Below are 19,843 nucleotides of genomic sequence, written 5' to 3'. Positions count from 1 at the left end.
AGGTCTGTTCATACTCAGCCCAGGGCAGCTCCATCCTCCCACCATGGAGGACCCCAAAGGGAACAGCTCAGAGACGCTACTAGGGCTTTCACCTTTCTCTCCAGGCCTGCCCAGCCCCCAGGAGTAATGCTCCCAGAAGCTGGTGGTCACGTCTCAGCTTTGTTCCTTGCCATGCACAAGCCCACATGATGCAGCAGATGCCAAATCAGCTGAGGCCTGTGGTAGCTGAGGGGCTTGTCAAATGACCCAGTGACAGAGCGCTCCAAAGCCCCCTGTGAACAGTGTCACAAGTCTACAGGGACAGGCAAGCATGAGGGTGACCCCTGCTGACAGGGCTCTGAAGAGTGCTTAGATGTTTGTGTCCCTAAAGAAGGCTGGTGGGAAGGTGAAGATACAGATCCTGCTTTCTGCGCTGGAGGAGCACCACGCTCCTCAAGCCAGGGGTAATGCAGTTGTATGTTTCTATGACCCTCAGGCACCATCATCTCATGATCTGCTTCCTATTTCCCAGAGTCACATATGGTGTTAGTGAGGTGCAAAAGGAAGTGGGAAACAGCCTGGATCACCTTGTTCCCTCCAAACCCCCACTCGAAACCATCTGTGGGTGAAATCAAGGTTGGGGCAACAACCTCATGGGAGATCGACCCCTGGGGTGTGGGAACAGGCTCTGGAGCAGGGGAGAAAGCTTATGGGCTGGACACAAAAGGTGAACCTAGCTCAGAAAGGAAAGAGTGGACTGCAAATGTGGGGCAAAAGCACCATTGCTAGCAGGATGGCTGACGTAGCCCTCATTTCCCTCTTGCCTGAGGGAAGCAGGTTCAGCAAGGAGACACCGTCCCTGCTCCTTTGCTCTCCCCACCTGGATGTCAGGACCCCAGGATCTCTCCTGGCCTCCTCCTCACTGCTCGTAACCAGCCATGGGAAGAGTGTGCCTGCAGATGACTCCTGACCTGGGCATCCCTTTCCTCTGGTACAGCATGCCCCTTCCCCTTCAGTAAGGTTTGTCACAGTGGACTTCTTGGGTCTTCTGCTCCTTCTCCTTCACAGAGTGAAGCAGGTGGGGTGAAGGACCTTTTGAAGGTCCAAGTGTCCTAGTGCATTCATCCACCTGGAAAAGGGAGACAGAGAGGCAGAAGCAATAGTAAGGGCTATCGGTTGGGAATGTGGGACTGTGGCATGGAAGACCAACCAGTGGTGGTGTGGGGGATGCTATAGGTCCAGGGTGAGTGTAAGAGTAGGGCTGTGGAGGAGGGGAAACCACATGCAGGCTTAATCCCTGGGATCCTATGAGGACAGGGTTACATTTGCTCTCTCCCTTCCTATCCCCTGCTTTCTGTTGGAAATCACTGATGTAGAGCCAAAAAACAGCCCCCCAAGTTCTGCAGCTGCTGCTGCCTCCAGCTGTCTTACTACAAGCTGAACTAAAATGCCCCTGCAGCAAGTGGGCTGGGGGTGAGAGAGAGGCTGGGAGAGGACACAGGAGGAACAGCTGACCCCAATGGACCAGAAGGATATTCCATACCATGTAGCATCGTGCTCAGCAATAAAACTTGGGGTGGGGAGAAGTTTTTCTGAGGTACCATTACTTGAGGACTGGCTGGCCATTGATCTGCTGGTGGGAAGTGGTGAGTGAACACTTTTGCATCACTTGTTTTTCTCTCTCTCTCTTTCCTTCACTCATTAAACTGTCTTTATGTTGACCCACAAAGTCTTTTTTCTCATTTTTGCTTTTCCAGTTCTCTCACCTGTCCCACTATAGAGGCAGTGGGTGAGTGGCTGGTGAATGCTTAGCTGCTGGCTGGGGTTGACCCACCACAACCCACAGAATGGAAAACCAGTAGAAAATCAATATCTCCCCTCCTCTGTAGTGTCTCCCCTTGCAGCTTTTGGGTGACCCTCCAGCCCTGCAGTCCAAGATGCTCTGCAGTGACCTATGGGCCAGGGAAGTGGAGACAGCTCAGCTGCAGAAACAGGCAGCATGAGGAATTGCAAAACCGAGCTCCTTCCTCTGCCTCTAATCTCCTTGCCTGGTCTGTGCTGTGGCTTGTCCCACAAATGTTAAAGCTGCCTCTCAGCTCTCCAGAACAGCCATCCCCATATTTTCTGGCAAGCCAGAAAGAAAGGATCCTTCGTCTACACCACAGACAACTAGCTGAGGTAATGTGCATGAACTGTTCCTCACTGGTATGCCAACTAGGCTGTGGTCCCAAGGTTGAGGTGCCTCAAGGATCAAAACACAGAGCATGCTGAGGAAGAGCTGCCTTGAAGCAGAGGAAGGGGCAGACATTTAATCAAGGGATCCTTTTCCTAGGAAGTAAAAAGGTGCGGCTTGGGGAACAGGGGCACATGCAAGGGCTCCTCCTAGGTGCAACCCTCCCTTCTTTAGTGTGCAGAGGCAAGAAATTATGGAAATAGTCTCTGGTTGAGACTTTTCCAGGGAGACGGTGGTGTGGCAGCGCAGTTAAAGCAAGAGCTGTGCTGAAGAACAGGAGATGGATTTGGCTGCTCAGGAAGCCGCAGCTCCCTTCCCACAGCTGTGCGTGCTGATAGAGGGCCTGGGCAGCCCTGCTGCTAGCGCTGCTGCCAGAGCAGCACTCAGTCCTCCGGCAGGAGGGACGCAAAGCAGCAGGAGAGCAAATGCTGGAGGGTCCATGGGTGAGTCCCAGGGAAATGGTGTCCATCAGGGGCTGGGCACTTGGGGTAGCCACATCTGTGCATGGGAAGCTCTTTTCACATGATTCATGCTCCTACCTTGTGAACCCGAATCAAGCAGAGGGCTCAGCTGGTGTTGGGTAAGAGCATATTCAGGGAGCCTCTTCCAGCACATGGCTTTTCTGGGCTGGGGTGGGTGTGGGCATGCAGGGATATGACCACCACGGACCCACTGCTTTTGTAGTGGTGAGGGCAGCAATACCACTCCAGGGGAGGAGGCACCACCATGGAGGTGCGTGAATCGGGTTCTCCCTCCCATGGAGGAGGGTGAGGTGAGCAAAAGGGCAGAGATGGTGTCTTCTTGCTGAGCCTGCTGCTCTCCAAGGACGAGATGGCAGGGTGGGTGCTGGCAGTAGGTGTGGGACTCATCTCTCCCTTCCATCCTCCCAGAGAGGAGCTGTGGGGCTCAGAGGGCTCCCAGAGGGTCTAGTGGGGAATGCCAGCTCTGCTGCAAATGGTGCTTGTGTGGGAAGAAAGGCAATGTGTAGGTGCCTGCCTGCCTGTGCCCATGACTCTTGGCTCTCTCCTTCAGGCCATGTGGGTCTTTGCCCTGCTCCCACTCATCTTCCCGGCCCTGCTGCCCACAGCCGGCACTGCCAACCCAGGCCAGCCCTGCCCATCAGAGATGAGCAAGGTCAAGGATCTCCTGGAGGTGAACTGCACGGGGCAGGCTCTCAGCGCGGTGCCCCCAGACCTGCCTGCAGACACGGGCATCCTGCTGCTCAGTGCCAACCACCTGGCATCCCTCTCCACCACCGCCTTCCTGCCCCTCACCCAGCTGCAGGACCTAGACCTGGCCAACAACGGGCTGGTGGCTCTGCACACCACGTCGCCACTGCCGTCCCTGAGGGAGCTGATCCTCTCCCACAATGCCCTGGGGGCCCTGCCCGCCCTGCAGGGCCTGCCTACGCTCACCCACCTGGCCGTGGCCCACAACAGCCTGGTGACACTGGCCCCGGGGGCTTTCTACACTGTGCCACGGCTGCAGGACCTGGACCTGCGAGGGAACCAGCTGCGGACGTTGCCCCAGGATGCCTTTGCAGGGCTGAAGGCACTCAAGTACTTGGACCTCTCAGACAACCTCCTGGAGGAGCTCCCCAAAGAGCTGCTGCAGGATCTGCAAAACCTGGAGACCCTCTGGCTCTCAGGGAACCGCCTGCGGATGCTGCCCAAGGACTTCTTCCCCAAGGACCAATTCTTTGCATACGTCTTCCTCACTGAGAACCCCTGGCATTGCGACTGCGACCTGCGCTATCTGCGGACCTGGATCCTTAGGAACGTGGACAGTGTCTATCAGCCGGAGCGGGGCCTGGAGAAGACAAAGGTGGAGGTCGCCCCTGAAAAGGTGCTGTGCCACAGCCCCCCTGAGCATTGGCAGAAGCCCATCATCCACTTCAAGCCCAACTGCAGCGATGTGGGGGATGTGGAAGAGGATGAAGAGGAGGATGATGAGGAAGAAACAATGGAGAAAGAGACCATGATCACTTTCTTCCCCTCACATCCACCCTTCCCCAAAGAGCACACTACCATGAGCCGTGCTGTTACCTGGCCTCCCCTTGCTACCAAAAGACCTCCCTTCAGCACACCCAGTAGCTCTACCCTTGCTGCAGGCACTTTGCTTGTGATGCCTGCAAGCACCAGATCTGCCAACACCACCACTCCTGCGCCAGCCAGTCCCACCATCACACCCACACAGACCCCCAGCACTGCTGCTGTCCTCATTGCTGCTCCAGCCAGCACTCCGCACAGATCCATCACCCTTGTCTCCACCACCTCGCTGCCAACCACTATGAGCACCAGACTTCGCAACACCAGCAGCCATCCCCAAACCACCCCTGCTGCCAGCACTACCAACACCTACGCCACTCTCATAGCGTCCACTGGCATGTTTTCCACCACCTCCACAGCAGTGCCTTCTACTGCCATGCTAGAGGCCTCTTCCATTGTCAGATCTTCATCTCCTCCTCTGACGCTGACCACACCAGTGGCCTCCACCACCGTGCTTTCCACTCATGCCCCAACACCACGAGCTCCCCTGGACACCATACGCTCCACCCAGCCTGCACCTTCCTCTCCACCTGCGCCTCCGCCCCTCTGCCTGTGCTCCACCCCAGGACTGGCCACACCCATGCTGTGCTCGCGGGCAGGTGGGGAGGGTCTGCAGTGGGGGCAGCGGGTGCTAAGACATTGCTGCCTATTGCACTGGGTGCTCTACCTGGCGTCCTTGGCTCTGCTGGTCCTGACCATGCTGGCTCTAGCAGGCTGGCTGGTGTGGATGTGTCTGGTGGGACGGCCCTCCTGGCACAGGTCCCTGCAGACCCAAGAGGTGCAGTATCCACTGCTGAGGTGGAGAGAGTTGACAAGAAGCCCTGTGATGCATCTCAGCAGCTTCAGGAGCCCCCTCCAGCGCCCCATGTTCTGTACCATCAAGGAAGTGGAGTTGTGCCCTGAGGTCACTTACTGCACAATTAAAGACCTGGGGATACAGAACAGTTCTTCCACAAGTTCCTCCTTCTGCACCACGAAGGAGCTGTGGGTCCACCACAGTTCTCTGAATGCCTCGTTCCAGTCTTTCTCCAGGAAGCTGGTGGTCACAAACCTCAGCTCCCTGAGGACCCCTTCTGCTTACAGCCTGGACAAGGGTGTCAAGGCCATTGGTGATGTCAGAGTGAAATATGCTGGCAACAGCTTGTAAATGCTTCTGTACATTCAGAGAAAGAGATGGAGGGTTGTGGCTCTGGTTCACGTACCCTTGTTTTACAACGGAAAGTTCTGCTTGCCGAGGGGGAAGCCATATAGCTCCTTCCCCTAGTATTACTCTCACACACTCTGAGGTTTCTAGATCTGAAATAATTACTTGGGTACTTGGCAGGGGGAGAAGATGTCCTAAACTGGTCAGTGATAGTTTGGGGCTGACACTGCCTGGTTTCAGGGTGAGTGGAGGAAAGCAGAGCTTGCTTTGTACTCTGTGTCCCAACTGCTTCCATTGGAATGATACACAGAAAGATGCGCTACGCTTTCAACTCAGTGCCAGGTTGTTAATCACAGAATAAACATTCTCTTTGCCTGAATTTCAAATGGGTGCTAGTTTCATTTCATTGGACCTCCTGTAGTCCTGACAGGGTACAGTGAATGACAAAATTGTCTTCAGTACTTGTAATAGAGAAGATAAAGAGGAAAAGTCCACTTATACCCAGCTTCCTGACTTTTGCGCCGGATGTATGATCCTTCACTGTGGGATTGAATCACGTGGGAAAAGCATGTTCCACTGTCACATAAGTTCAGGAAATGGTAGGTGTTAGTGCCTCTGCATGACCCATAATGGGATGGCTGGAAATGGGAGAGGAGGGTGGAAGGCTTCAGAGGGCAATGAACATGACTTGTAAGGGATCACACTAGGACAAAATATCCAGGGGCTGGCCAAACTTTGTGACCACCTGTGCAGAAGTCACCAAAACATTTTGGGAGGTGTGAGAAGGAGACAGAGGTTGTCATTGGCGGAGGTGAAATGGTAGGCCCCAGCACTGGTGCACAAATGCAGTGACTAGATCATACGAAACACTTTTGCAGTTTCAAACGTTGTTCCAGTTCTAACTGTCCCAAATGTATTGTCCAGCTATTGTGGGTCAGCAGGCCTTCTGCCGGATTACTTAATTGGTCCACAGCAGGGTACATGTGCCTGTGCTTGGCCAGCTGGGGTGAGCAGCCTTCTATGCAAGTGTGCCTGCTAGTCAAGCTCATGTGTGCTAGTGCATCTGTGGACATGCAAGCTCTGCATTTGTAAGCGAGCATTTGTCTGTCTGTTGGTGCTGTCCTCCGACCCCACCATACTCTCTTCCTTTTTTCTGGGACAACAGGAATAGCCCCAGAGACCCCAAATTTGTCCCAGAATCCCTCTGAACAACTCTAGAGATGACTGCAACAGCCAAAGAGACCTTGGACTATACTTTCAGGGGGTATAGGGATACACTCAGAGCATCCAAGGGACACATGGGTGGCCTTGGGGAGACCCCAGAGAGCCCTATTACTTCAGTTTGAACTGTTTCTTTACATTGCTCCCCCCCCCCCCCCTTTGTCAGATACTTTTACTACACCTTGGGACATTTTTCAGCCCCTTCTGGTCTTATATAGCAATGTTGGTGATTAAGGATGCTCTTTCTTGTTTTGTAACTGTGCTGTTTCTCACATTCTTGTGCTTAGGCTCTGTGGTGGGGCAGCATGCATCAGCTCTCACCTCTCCAGGAGACTTGACTTCCTTTTGACACTTCTCCCACAATGTTATGGCATCCAGGTTAGGCCATCAAGCTCTGAATAGCTGGAGAATTGGACAGGTAAAAAGGTCAGGACCAGTGGCTAGTGGTTAATGGATCATACTCCACTTGGATGCTGGTAACGTGGAGTACCACAATGGGGCTGTGCTGGAAACTCTTCTGTTTAACATCTTTATAAATGACATGGAGGAGTTGACCGAGTGTGCTTTTATCATGTTGGCAGATGACACCAGGTTGGGAGGAATCAGTTCACATGCTTCCAACAGGACTACCATTCAGGGAGCACCATTCACCCTGGACAAATGGGTTGACAGAAACCTGATGAAAGTCAACAAGGACAGATGCAAAGTCCTGTACCTTGGAAGGAAGACCACAACAGTGCACAGCAGTGCCAGTGGGGGACAGACTGGTTGGAGAACAGAGCTACAGAAAAGGACCTGTTTGTCTTGGTTGACAGGTGAACAAGATACAGCAGTGCACCCTGGCAGCAAAGAGAGAGCAAGAGAAACCTGGGCTGGGTTAACAGGAGCATAGCCAGTAGACCAAGGGAAGTGATTATCCCCCTCTGCTCAGCACTCATTAGACCACATCTAAAATACTGTTTTAGGGAGCCATGAGAACCTGCAACATCCCCTACACATCCCAGGACCCTCAATTCCCTCCTCAGTGGTACCACTGGTGCCCCAATATCTCCCAGAATCTCCATTACCGCCACCTCTCCTTGCAAGTCCTCCATAGGCTTCTCCCACCTCTCCACATGGCAAGCACTCCAGGAAGCCAAGACCTCCCAGAACCACCTAGGAACCCCAAAACCCTGGCACCCCCAAGACTCTCTTAGGTCCCCCCATGCACCCCAAGATGCCTCTCAGTCCCAAGACACATGCACATCTTCCTCCACGCCCAGTGAACACAGGCATCCAGCGCCCCAGTGCCCTCCACCCACTGCTCCCCATGGGACCAAGCATTCCAGGCAATCCTGGTCCCCACCACCACCCATCCAGGACATTCAGGCTGTTGGTCTTCTGCTCTCCTCCTGTTCCTTGTGAGAAACACCTGGATGTCTGGGCTCCCCAGCAGAAACAAGAAGACGCAGATGGGCAGTTCAGGAGCCACTTTTATTCAAACCAAGAGTGGGGGGAAATTGGGGGATCCCCAGCTCACAGTGAAGGGGTCAGGGCAAGGGAGTGAGTATTCCTGGAGGCACAGGGTTGCAGTGTGGGGAGTCTTTGTGTCCCACGGTGTCTCCACAGTCTAGGGCATGTACCTGGGCGGGGGGGTGTGTGTGTGTGCTGGAAACCACAGAAGGAACCCATTGTGGGGAAGTGATCTGGGGGAGATTTTGTCCTATAGAGGTGCCCATGGATGCTACCTGGGGATCCTGGTATGGGGTGCAGAGCTTTTAAGCCCCCCCTAAGTATTATTGGGGGTGTCAGGTGATCTTGAGGGGTCTTCAAGGCAGTTGGGGCCACGCAAGGTGGTAGGTACAGTGAGGACACAAGCCTGGAGGTCAGTATAGGCATGGGGCAAGGTGCCCCGGGTGATCCAACGCCGGGTGCCAGGCTGGTAGGCATGGATCAAGTGGGTGTCCCGGTAGGTCTCATGACTGTACCCTCCCAGTACGAGCAGCTCCCCCCCCAGCACAGCTGCACCCCCAAATACATGGGCATGGGGCAGGGGACTGAGGAGGACCCAGATGTCTAGCTTGGGGCTGTAGACCTCAAAGGCCAGCTGGTCCCTGTAGCCAGTCTGCCCGTCCTGCTGGCACAGCCCTCCAGCCACATAGAGCTGCCCACCCGCCTCCTCCATGATGTGCCCAGCTCGCTGGCCATTCATGGGGGCCAGGAGCGTGGCAGGTGTACCCGGGACATAGCGCAGCATGGCTGCCTGGCACTGGCATGCCTCATCACACCCCCCTGACACGTAGAGGGCACCATCCAGGGCAGACGCCGCGTGCCCGCACAGAGCCATCGGCAGGGGCTGGCACCTCCTGGGCAAGGAGAGAGGGAGGGGTGTGAAAGGCAGATTAAGCAGGGCTGCCCCATGGTGACTGCCTGCCCAGGAGTTCCCCAGTGAGCCATGGGTCCATTGACTGCTCAGCAGTCAATGCTGGCCAACACCAGTGGGCAGCATCAGCTAATGCATAATGGATGCCCAAGGGCCATCACTGTTCAACACTTTGTAGACCCCAAAAGACACCATTGGTCAACCCACAGCAGACGCCCTAATAGACAATATTGGCCAACACCCAACAGAGCACCCAATGAACATAGCTGGAAGATGTTTAAATGATTCATCTCATTGGCAGATGGCCAACAGACCCTCAGTGAATACTATTGGCCAAAAACTCATTCACCACCCAATAGGCATCACTGGCCAACACTCAATGTCCTCCAAGGGACACAGTTGCTCAACACCCAATAGACCTCTCCCAAAGGCCATTGTAGGCCCATTCTCCATTGGAGGCTCAGTGACCCAAAGACCACACAATGGGCGCCACTGGCCAATGCAAGGTGCTGCTAGGGCAAAGGAAAGCAGGTGTCCATGTGGAGCGGTCTCACCTCCAGGTGTCATTGGCCAAGTCATAGCACTCCACAGTGTCTGTGCAGTAGAGCTCCCCCGAGCTGCCCCCCAGGGCATAGATGAAATCCCCAAGTGCCACAGCAGCAAAGTAGCTCCGCCCACAGGTCATGCTGGCCAGGTGCTCCCAGGAATCGTCCATAGGCTGATACCTGGGTTTGAGAGGTAAAGGATCAAGAGACTAGCTGTTACCTACAATGCCATGAGGTGATGTTGGCACCACTGAGGGCAACAACCCACCTACAACCAGCCAATCCCATAGGGCCTTGGGGCCACATGGTCACCTTGCATGGGAATATCCCCTCCTTCTGGGCAATACCAAACCCATAATACCCTGAGGCATCTCCAGATAGGAGCCCTACCCCCAAAAAGCCTGTAACATTCCAGAGTGGAAGAGCTCATCCCAGTCCTACACCCAACCAATCCCAGAATGCCTTGAGGCCACTTGACCAACTGCAATGCCACAATGCCTTGGGTCCATGGGGCAGCTCTAGCTCCAACAACAACTCCTCTGATCCCACAGTGTCCTGGTGCTACATGGCACCTCTAGATCCTCTGTAGCTCTCACCTGTAGACACTGGCCAGGGTGTCATGGGCCCCGTAGTAGCGCTTTCCACCCAGGATGTAGAGGTTGTTACCCACCACAGCTACAGCGTGGCGGAAGCGTGGGCCATCAGGAAAGTGCCCCAGTGCCCGCCACTCCACCTGCTTCACCAGCCCCACAGCACTGAGGTAGCGGTGGGCAAACCAAAGGTGTCTGCTGGGCTTCCGGGCAGCCAGGTTGGTTGTCAGTTTGTCTCCACCACAAATGACCAGCACCTCTTGCAAGGAACGCACCCGGCATGGCAGCTGGGCCATGGGGGCCAAACTTGCTACCACGAGCTCTTGAAGGACCTTTGGGTCAGCTACCCCTGCAGTCACTGATGAGACCTTCTTCAGCTCCTGGCCAGACATCAGGGCAAAGCGAACAGATGACAGGACTTCCTTGGCTAGATCCTCTTGGCCATCTCCATTGGCCATAAGCCACCGGGATGCTGCTTCCAAAGCCTCCAGTTCATGGAGGACATTGAGACCATCAGAGCGGAGGAGGCGGATGAGAAGGTGTGCAGGAAGATCCAGGAAGGCCGGTGTGGCCACCACGCTGGGGAAGGTGGCCAAGATATAGTCCTCTGCTACACGGCCCACCTGGGCCAGCCCGTAAGCCACAGCAAAGGCCAGCACATCCACGCCAGTTTCTGGGGTCAGGCCATGGGTGAAAACATCCAGGCAGAGGGTGAGGAGCCCCCAGGCCTGGTAGCGCAGGGAGGTCTCAGCTGCCTCCAGGACCACAGGCCACGGCCCAGCCACAGCCCCTGTGTAGGCGAAGGAGAGGAGGAGGCGCAGCTCGGCTGGGGACAGCCCCGTGGCCAGCGGGGTGGCGGGGTCATGGGTGGCCTCCCGCATGGGGCAAGTGAAGAGGGCCCGGAAGAAGTCACAGGAGCAGCTCAGGGCCAGGCGCTGAACTAGGGGGAAGGAGGAAGAACGGTGTGGGCAGCAGGGGACCCTTTGCACCATGCAGCCCTCTGGGAACTCAGGTGTCGTGCCCCATCGCCCCCCAAACACCCTGCTCTCCTGAGCAGACCAGCCCCGCAGGCACCCCTACCTCCTCATTCCTGCCTGGAGCTTCAGCCCCCAGCATCCCTGCCAGGGGACCCACTTGTCCCAGTGTGCTCTACCCCCTCCCCAGCCCCTCCCAGGGGACCCCCGACTCCCAGCTCACCTGGGATGACCTCGTCCCCTGCCTGAAGCTGGAGGTCGCAGCCCAGGCCGCTTACGTGGAGTTGCTCCATGGCTCTCAGTGTCTCCCACTGCTCCTCCAGGGGCTTGGGACCCCCCTCCTGGGGGTCACTCTCCAGCTGCGGGGCACAGGCGGCCACCACCCGGGGGGCCCCCAGGGCCCGGGCAGTCTCCTCTACTTCCTTCTCCTGGCCATGGGGCAGAGTTCCCCCATAGGCAAAGGCCAGCACAGCCCGCCAGCCCCATAGCGTGGCCCCAGGTGGCAGGGGGACACAGGGCAGGGGTCCCTGGTGCAGCGTTCTGGTTCTGCCCTCCAGGAAGTGGAGAAAGAAGGAGCTGATGGAGGCCAGGACCACAGCATGGGCCACGTCACCCTCTGGGCCCACGACCACATCCACCAGCTGTCCTGCAGTGCGGAGGTGGTCGGCTGTGGCCAGGAAGTGTCCAGCGTGGGCCCTATCCCGCAGGCTCCACTGGGCTGGGGCCGGCTCCTCAGCAACCCACATCTTGCCTGTGGCAACACATGGAGCAGGGGGGTCAGGGTGCCACCTCCACAGCCAGAGCCTGTGGCCCATGGCAGGAGTCCTGGCTGGGGGGCCTGGGATCCTGCTACTGGTACTGCCCCATAGTGAAAGCCACTGGATCCATTGCCAAAGCCTCTACCCCATAGCTGAGGCCACCAGGAAATGTTACTGCCCCATAGCTGAATTTAATGCCCCTTGCCAAAACTGTGGCCCAATAGGTAAGACCAATGGGCCATCTCACTGCCCCATAGCTGAGGCTGATGTCCCTCATCTGCCTCATTGCTGAACCCTCAGGATGAAGCTACTGCCCCACAGCCAATGCTGCTGTCCCAACTGAAAGCCACAGCCCCATAGCTCAGTCCACTGTCCCCCATCAAACCCACCATCCTATAGCAGAAGCCACCAAGCCCTTCCCCAACTGTTGCCCCATAGTTGAAACTACTGGTATTCCAACAGCAGCAAAGCCACTGTTCCCCGGAAGAGCTTCCTGGTGAAGCCACCTGTCCCACCCATTTGGTGCGCAGCAGCAACTGCTGTGCGATGCTTGCCGTGTGTTGTGCTGCCTGTCACGTGTTGCGATGCATTGGCACTGCGAGTTGTCTGTGATGTCGCGTGCTGTGCGCCGTCTTGCACTGCTTACTGTTGAGGTGTGCCAATCCTCGCGTGTCACACTGCGGTGCACTGCACGCTGTTGCCCCCCCCCGCCCCGTCACAAGTGGCGCCTCACGTGTTGCTCGCTATGTTTGCATGGTGTCGCGTGTCCTTGCTCAGGCCACATGCTTTGCAGCCCAGCGTGGTGCGTGCCGTATGCTGTGTCCTGCATTGCCACGCGGCATGCTGCACTGCGCCGTGCCACGCACTCGTCCCCACTTACCGCCTGCTGCTGCTCCGGGAAGCTCCTGTGACCCCCCAGGAATGTGCCCGGGTAATTATAGCCCAGACAGACACGTGGCCACGGCCGGGAGCTGGGAGAGGCCCAGGCGGAGGGTGGTCCGAGGCCTTGGAGCCCCGGGACGGGGCGGCGGGGACACCCGGGTTCCCTGAGGACAGGCAGTGGGTCGGATGGAAGCTGCTGGGAGTTTTTTGCCCTCTCAGGCAGTGGAAAGGTGCAGGCAGGGCTGTAAACCCCAGGTTACCCTGGGCAGGTTGTGTTGGGGGTCTCTGGTCCATCAGACCCCCCCCAAACCCTGCTCAGCTCCAGAGCCCAGGGTCAAGCAGGGTCCCGCTCAAAAGTCCTTGGGTGGGAGAGAAACAAACCCCCCTGCTCTCCCAGCCCCATGGGGGGTGACACCTCCCACCCCCCACCCCCCCGTTGTGCTCCTGAACTGGAGCCCAGCCCCACTGACCCCCGCACTGAAGAGCCAGGGGTCCCCCAGCCCAGGGGCCCCCAAGCGCCCCCAGGCCCATCCTGTACCCCCCCGGGACCCCCACCTGCCCACAGAGAGCACATATCAGGGAGCAGCACAGCCTGCCATGGCTGTGACCGTGTGTCCCTGTGTCACTCTGTCCCCTCCTCTGCTGTCCTCGGGTCCCCCAATCTCCTTGTCTCTGGTTCCCCTATCTCCTGTCCCCTCCCCTCACACCTCCCTGTGTTCCCCTACCCCACATCCCTGCTTCCCCTAGTGCCCATATTCCCTGTCTCTATTAACTCATACCCCCATTCCCGTATGTTGTGTCCCTGTACCCTCGTATTCCCATGTGTCTGGTTGAATTCTGTGTCCCCAAAGATAATTTCACAGCCTTTCCAAGTCCATTTTCCAGCATTTATGTACCCCAACTGTGTTTTTTCCTTCTACCTAGTTAGAATTTCCCTTTCTGCAACTTGTGCTTGTTATTTCTCATCCTTTACTGAGCACCTGAGCCTGCCTTTTCTGTAACCATTAGGTTGTGAAACAAATGGTATTACATCAGCCCTTGACCACCTTTTCTCCAGGCTGAATGGTGCAGTTCTCCTTGCCTCTCCTCATGCATCTTGTGCCACAACCCTTGCCCGGTTTTGGCTGGGATAGAGTTAATTTTCTTCCTAGTAGCTGGCATAGTGCTGTGTTTTGGATTTAGTAGGAGAATTATGTTGATAACACACTGATGTTCTAGTTGTTGCTGGGTAGTGCTCACGCTAGTCAAGGACCTTTTCAGCTTCCCCTGCTCTGCCAGGTGCACAAGAAGCTGGGAGGGGGTACAGCCAGGAGAGCTGCCCCAAGGGCTGTTCCATACCATACGGCGTCATGCTCAGTATAGAAACTGGGGGGGTTGGCCGGGGAGCAGCGATCGCTGCTCGGGGACTGGCTGGGCATTGGTCAGTGGGTGGTGAGCAGTTGCATCACTTTTTTTTTTTCTCCTGGGTTTTGTTTCTCTCCTTCATTGTTCTCCTTTTCATTACAATTTTTATTATTATTACTTTATTTCAATTATTAAACTGTTCTTACCTCAACCCATGAGTTCTCTTACTTTTGCCCTTTTGATTCTCTCCCCCATCCCACTGTGGTGCTTGGTTGCTGACAGGGGCTAAACCACGACAACCCTCTACACCTTCCTGGTGGCTTTGCTGGACATGCTTCAGTTTGCACACAGGAAAATTCAACCGGACGCAGCCCTGAGCAACCTGCCCCAACTTCGAGCAGGAAGATCTCCAGGGGTCCCTTCCAACCTCAGCTACTCCCCAATTCTAACCCTGGAACTGTGGGCTCCACACTTTCTTAAATGTTTATCAAAGTAGTCCCCAAGCTCCCAAATATCTCGTGGGCAATCTATACCTCCTTCCCCCACCCCAAATTCCTAATCCTCAACCTAGAGCCAAGCAGTTTTGCTTCCAAACCCTTACTGATGGTCTCGGTGCAGTGCAATCTCAATCCTTGCCAAAAAATCCTGCAGGACCCACTCAAAACTACAAGAACAACTCCTGAAAGACCAGACTGAAAACAATAATTGTACCCCTCAAGCTTGCGTGTGCAATACGGAGACATGGAGGCAAAGTGACTTGTGCATGAAAAAGAAATCTCAGCAGCAGATCGAAGCTTCCTCTCCACCTTTTTTGCATCTCAGCCCCAAAACTGTAAACAGCCGGATGAATCCAAATTTCGTGAAAACTGTTGATTTGACAGTATCTTTATTACACAACGTCTTATTACATACAGCATTCAAAAGACAGCTCGCAGGGATGAAAGGCTACATTTACAGCTTGGGAGGTCCCGTCAGCCTCCAGCCCTCCTTGTTACCGATCTTCATTAGAGCAGCAGTAATTCCAAACCCCAAACATGCAGTGGTACCAGTCATGTAACTGTGAGCTGGAAAAAACAAATCAAACCATAAAAGATCTATTAGGGCACAAGTACTATACAGGAGATTCCGACAGACTCTGCAATTTTTCCATGAGCTGCTCACAGAGTCCCTTGACCATCAGTAACGTCGTTTGCCAAGAGAAATCAGAAAAGCGATCTTTGTTTCAATTAAGTTTTCTCATGCTTTTAGCTTGCACTTTGAAATATCAATTTCTATAATCCCCTACCCCATCTCCTTACATAGGCAATCTTGAATTGCTTATTTCAGTGACAAAAATAACAATCACTGCTTCAAACTCTCATCAGCTCAGCAACTCGGAAAAGTAAAGATAAATTCTATTTCACCACAATTAGAACTTAAATCCCTCACATCTTTAACATCGAGTCTGAAAATGCCTAGAGAAAACAGAGCTGTATAAATATCTGCAGGAGCTAATCTAGCCTGACAAGATGCCAGAGGAGCAACAGCAGCAAAAGATACAGCTTGTCCCTCAGAGTGCACAAAGAATTCACAAAGCAGACGTTAGGTTATATTTTCCATGTAAAAGAAATCACATCTATTACCAAGAAAACATGGATTTCCACAATTACATTTTTCATACCCTGCAATTTCAAGTTATAACTGGCAGTTATAGTTGGCTGCACTAGGTCAGCTCTATCTCTGGTCTCCTTCTGCAGCAGCATTTATTTTAGCAGACCTGTACAATGGAGTGTCAACAAAACTGGCATGAAATGGAATTCACGTGCTGAGATGAATCTTTACCAAATAAGCCTGACATCAAGATTATTTTACATTTCTCCCTAATAGCAAGGTTTCTAAAAACAGAGAGGGCTCATTTCATGACAGGCATTATCCACATTTACCTCTTGCACCTAAGACAGCTCCTGTTGCGCAGCCTCCTATGAAATAGTTCAAAGGATCCTCTGGTTCCTCTCGGATTTGGGCACTGAGGCAGGTAGTTAAGCCAAACACAGCTCCCAGTGTAGCTGTAAAGAAGAGGTAAAAAACCAAAACAAAACCCCTCAAGGAACTGAGAACAAAGCACATTTTTGAGATGCATGGTGCTGTACAACGGTTCCTCTGGGAAAAAAAGAGGAAAATGAAGCAAGATCTGCTTTTGATTACCCAGAGGCATGATATCCTAGCCACTATGGTGAGACTCAGCATTCCTCAAGTCCCATCCGGTTCCTTCTGGTACCTCCTGCGCTCCAGCTGTGCAGCCACCTCTGTGCCACGCAGGTCCTGTGCAAACAGGTCCAGCTCAGCCATTTAGCTGGATCCCCAGGAGCCCTGCTGTGTGCCAGCACACAAGGCAGCTGCATTCGAATGGCTACGGACAAATGCCACCACATCCAGCTTGGTTATTAGCTCAGACTTAGTAAGAGCCCCTCCGGATGAGGCAACGGGCCAGCCCCCAAACAGCCAGGGAGTAAGAGAAGAGAGAATCGGTTTTTCTGCAGCACGTTCCCCCAGGGTGCAGGAGACAGCAGAGCTCTGTTTGGGCATTGTGCTGAAACTCAGCTCATGAGTCCCTGTGAATCCAGCCTCACAGGGATTCAGGCAGAGAAACGCCGACGGCTCTGCTCTCCGTGAGGTCGGTTTGCTCCTCCTCTGCCTGCCTGCGGCTTGCAATGATTTTTGGATAGTAGAAAAATGGATTGAGTTTGTAGATTATTATTTTTGTAAACTGATTTTGATTTTGTAAATTGATTTCATATATTAAGAAATTGCAAAGCAGCATCGTCTTGTCCACTGAATTACATACCCCATCCCCTCAGACCCTACATCTATACAACTGAAGTCTGGCAAATAGCTGTGTCAAGCAAATACGCTAAAAGATTTTGGTTGTTTGTAATACAGGTTCTTGATCATGAAATGTGAAACTGGCTACTAGGCACCATCTGCAGATTTCAATTCATCTTTCTTGGGAACAACAAAAATGTCCAGGATAAAAATTTTCAATACTTACAATGAACTAGTAAAACACAAGCTCATGTTACAAACCTCTGCAGTTTTTCAGCAGAAAATGCAATTATGCTGATCCTAAAATCAACTAAAAAGAGCACTGAACAAACAAAACCCACAGACCAAGGACTGTATTTCAGCTTCCTTGCTTTGGACCAAGGAGTCTGTATGTAAAACGCACAGCCTCAGTTCTGGCCCCTTAACAGTAGACAGGATAAGCCCTTCCTCTGGTGCAAGAACTGGTGAGAGGATTCAATATGCTGGTTTAGGATTATGGGATTTATTGAAATCATAATTGGTTACGTTATCGGGTCCATTATAATGACCTTTTACAGCTCAACTCATTAAAGGAGACTGCAGGTCTTGTTTTAGAGTTGAAGAACTCAAAAATGCAGATCTGGACTGCTTGTGAACCAGCTTCCAGTTCAGAGCACTAGTGCATGGGGAGAGGCAGAGGTGACGTAAGCCAATAAAGACTGAAAAACAAGATGAGTCTGGTGAGAAGAAAACTGTGCACTTGTCAAGGGGCTGGGGGAGCTTCAGCCTTGCAGATCTGCACCTGCATCTGGAACAGCCCCCCCAGTTCCCTGCCTATCTCTTCAGTGACCACTTTCTCTTGCAAAAGACAGACAATTCAAGACAACTTAGCGGTTTCTTCTTGACTATCCAGCATGATGGGAAAAAGCCCACATTTATGTTCCTTTTGCCATCAAAAACATTGTGTTTGCTTTTCAGCAGGTATGATGTATTAAGCGCAATGCCTAAATATATGAAGTAAATGGATAGGTTTGCTTCCACTGTACTTTTGTCCAGAAACCAGCTGTTTTGCAAATACTGAAAATACATACCTTTTACTCTAGATTGCAAAAAACGCATTACCTAAACTTTAAATAAAGAACGTGGCTTCAAATAACAAACATGAGAGGCAGAGACTGCCTCAGATGCATCTTCAGCCTGAGCTGACACGGCTGTTCTTCTGTCTCAAGCGTTAATCCAGGAGTTTCTTTTGCCATCAGCCATATGATTACTGGTATTACATTATCCAGCGGAAAATACTACCCACATGCGAATAACCATTCTATTCTACTTCAATTTGGCATACAAGTACGCACTGTGTTGGAGGAAATATAGCAAGACGTAATGCAGCAAAAGGAAATACCAACTGTAAAGCTCTGCGCTCCTTTCGAGTCATTTTAGCATGTTGGCTCTTGGCTTCCTCCTCACAATAACGATCTGCCCGAGCCGTGCGGAGGCGGAAAACCAAGCGGTACTGAGCAGTCACAGGCACAGCTGGGGGCTGCACCCGGAGGCCTCGCCGGCGGCTGCCCGCGCCGCGGCAGGGCAGGGCGGCCCCGGGGACCGGCGGGGAAGCGCCGCCCGCGGGCACCGCTACGGCCACGGCCGGCCGGAGGGGCCGGAGGCGCCGGGCCCTTACCCATGGTGACGCTGTCCGCGGCTGCCATCTGCAAGGCGGCCAGGGCCGAGCTGGGCTGCAGCAGGATAATGCGGTAGGCCGTCCCGACCAAGCCTGCAACACAGGACGGCGTCAGTCAGCCCGGCCGCTCCCGCCTGCCAACCGCCCGGCCCCCTCAGCCGCGGCCCCCGACCCTCACCCGCGGCGGCGCCGACGCGAGTGGTGAGCCAGGTGCGGCGCGGGCACTCCTCGCCCTCGGGGCCGTCCCAGTAGCCCGCCATGGCGCCGCAAGGGCACGGCCGCCCGCGCCGCCGAGCTCTCGCGAGAGGACGGCGCGGCCCCGCCCCGCCCGCCCGCCACGTCAGCGCCGCGCGGCCTGCACGCCCGGCGGCGATCGGGGCGGGGCCGGGGGGATCGGGGCGGGGCCGTGGATCGGGGCGGGGCCTGCCGGGGCCGGGGGGATCGGGGCGGGGCCGGGGGGATCGGGGCGGGGCCGGGGGGATCGGGGCGGGGCCGGGGATCGGGGCGGGGCTGGGGCCGGGGGGGATCGGGGCGGGGCCTGCCCGAACCGGCGTCTGCCGGCGCCTCCCCCGGCGGCGCCCGGGCCCCTGGCGCACGCTCGAACGGGCGCCATTGTGAGCTGAGCTGGTGCTGGAGCCGCGGTGGGTAGCGCGGCGCGGTCCCCGGGCCGGGAGCCCGAGCGGCATTCCCCGCTGCCTGTGCCGCGGCTCTCCTGGCAGGCCAGGCGCCCCACTCCAGCTGGCGGGTGCCTGACTGCACCCTTACCCATCCTTCACAAAACTCTTGCGTATTTCCAGCTCACGCCCCACCCGTGGCTCTTAAGTTGCTTTCAGACGGTGCAGCTCTGTGTCTAAATAACATACACTTCTGGTATCTCTGATACTTTAATTTTTCAGTCGTGGCTGTTTCGTGGTGATTTGGGGTTTGGGTTTTTTAGTGGTTTGTTTGTTTTTTTTTTTGTGGGGGGCCTATAGTTATAACTACATAGTACTTTAGTACTTATTTTTTATGAATTTTCAAGGACTGTATTCTCATGCTCTGGCTGTCTCTGTATACTGTTATACTTGTATCTCCCTTTTTTCCCCCCTTCTGAAATAATGAAGACATTTTAACACACCTAGACTACACTATACTGTATTTCTTTTTCCAGTGGTTCTCAGTTTGCTAATAAAAACATTCAGCAACTCACTACCATGCTTTCTCAGTGGTATCCCTTCAAGCCAAGCTCTTCCAGTTCCATTTTCCCCACCATTGAAATAAATCGAACAGCTGAATGGCAGGAGTCTATAGCTGAATTGATGCTT

The 19,843-nt window shown here is 54.3% G+C and overlaps 3 protein-coding genes across 4 annotated transcripts; 1 reads left to right on the top strand and 2 right to left on the bottom strand.

The window, feature by feature from the left end:
- Positions 1–2,625: 2,625 nt before the first annotated feature.
- LOC104029758 (glycoprotein Ib platelet subunit alpha) lies at positions 2,626–5,739 on the top strand. The gene is made up of 2 exons (XM_009481227.2): positions 2,626–2,655; positions 3,245–5,739. Exons 1-2 carry the CDS (start codon positions 2,638–2,640, stop codon positions 5,405–5,407), a joined length of 2,181 nt encoding a protein of 726 aa, XP_009479502.2. The 5' UTR covers positions 2,626–2,637; the 3' UTR covers positions 5,408–5,739.
- A 2,654-nt stretch (positions 5,740–8,393) lies between these two features.
- KLHL33 (kelch like family member 33) lies at positions 8,394–11,842 on the bottom strand. The gene is made up of 4 exons (XM_009481229.2): positions 11,320–11,842; positions 10,129–11,062; positions 9,542–9,712; positions 8,394–8,970 (listed from the first exon to the last, which is right to left on the bottom strand). The coding sequence occupies exons 1-4, from the start codon at positions 11,840–11,842 to the stop codon at positions 8,394–8,396; spliced, it is 2,205 nt and encodes a 734-aa protein (XP_009479504.2).
- Positions 11,843–14,949: 3,107 nt separating this feature from the next.
- On the bottom strand, positions 14,950–18,799 carry NDUFA11 (NADH:ubiquinone oxidoreductase subunit A11). 2 transcript variants are annotated; one of them, XM_075723560.1, is made up of 4 exons: positions 18,718–18,799; positions 18,540–18,632; positions 16,003–16,125; positions 14,950–15,144 (listed from the first exon to the last, which is right to left on the bottom strand). In XM_075723560.1, exons 1-4 carry the CDS (start codon positions 18,797–18,799, stop codon positions 15,032–15,034), a joined length of 411 nt encoding a protein of 136 aa, XP_075579675.1. In that variant the 3' UTR covers positions 14,950–15,031. The 2 variants fall into 2 exon arrangements, with proteins under 2 accessions (XP_075579675.1, XP_009478736.2); XM_009480461.2 differs by lacking the exons at positions 18,540–18,632; positions 18,718–18,799 and having other exon boundaries at positions 16,003–18,407.
- Between the last annotated feature and the right edge of the window lie 1,044 nt (positions 18,800–19,843).

Source organism: Pelecanus crispus, chromosome 20 (genome assembly GCF_030463565.1).
Source record: "Pelecanus crispus isolate bPelCri1 chromosome 20, bPelCri1.pri, whole genome shotgun sequence".
In the NCBI taxonomy this organism is placed as follows: Eukaryota; Metazoa; Chordata; class Aves; order Pelecaniformes; family Pelecanidae; genus Pelecanus; species Pelecanus crispus.
This window is presented reverse-complemented; position numbering and strand designations above follow the sequence as displayed.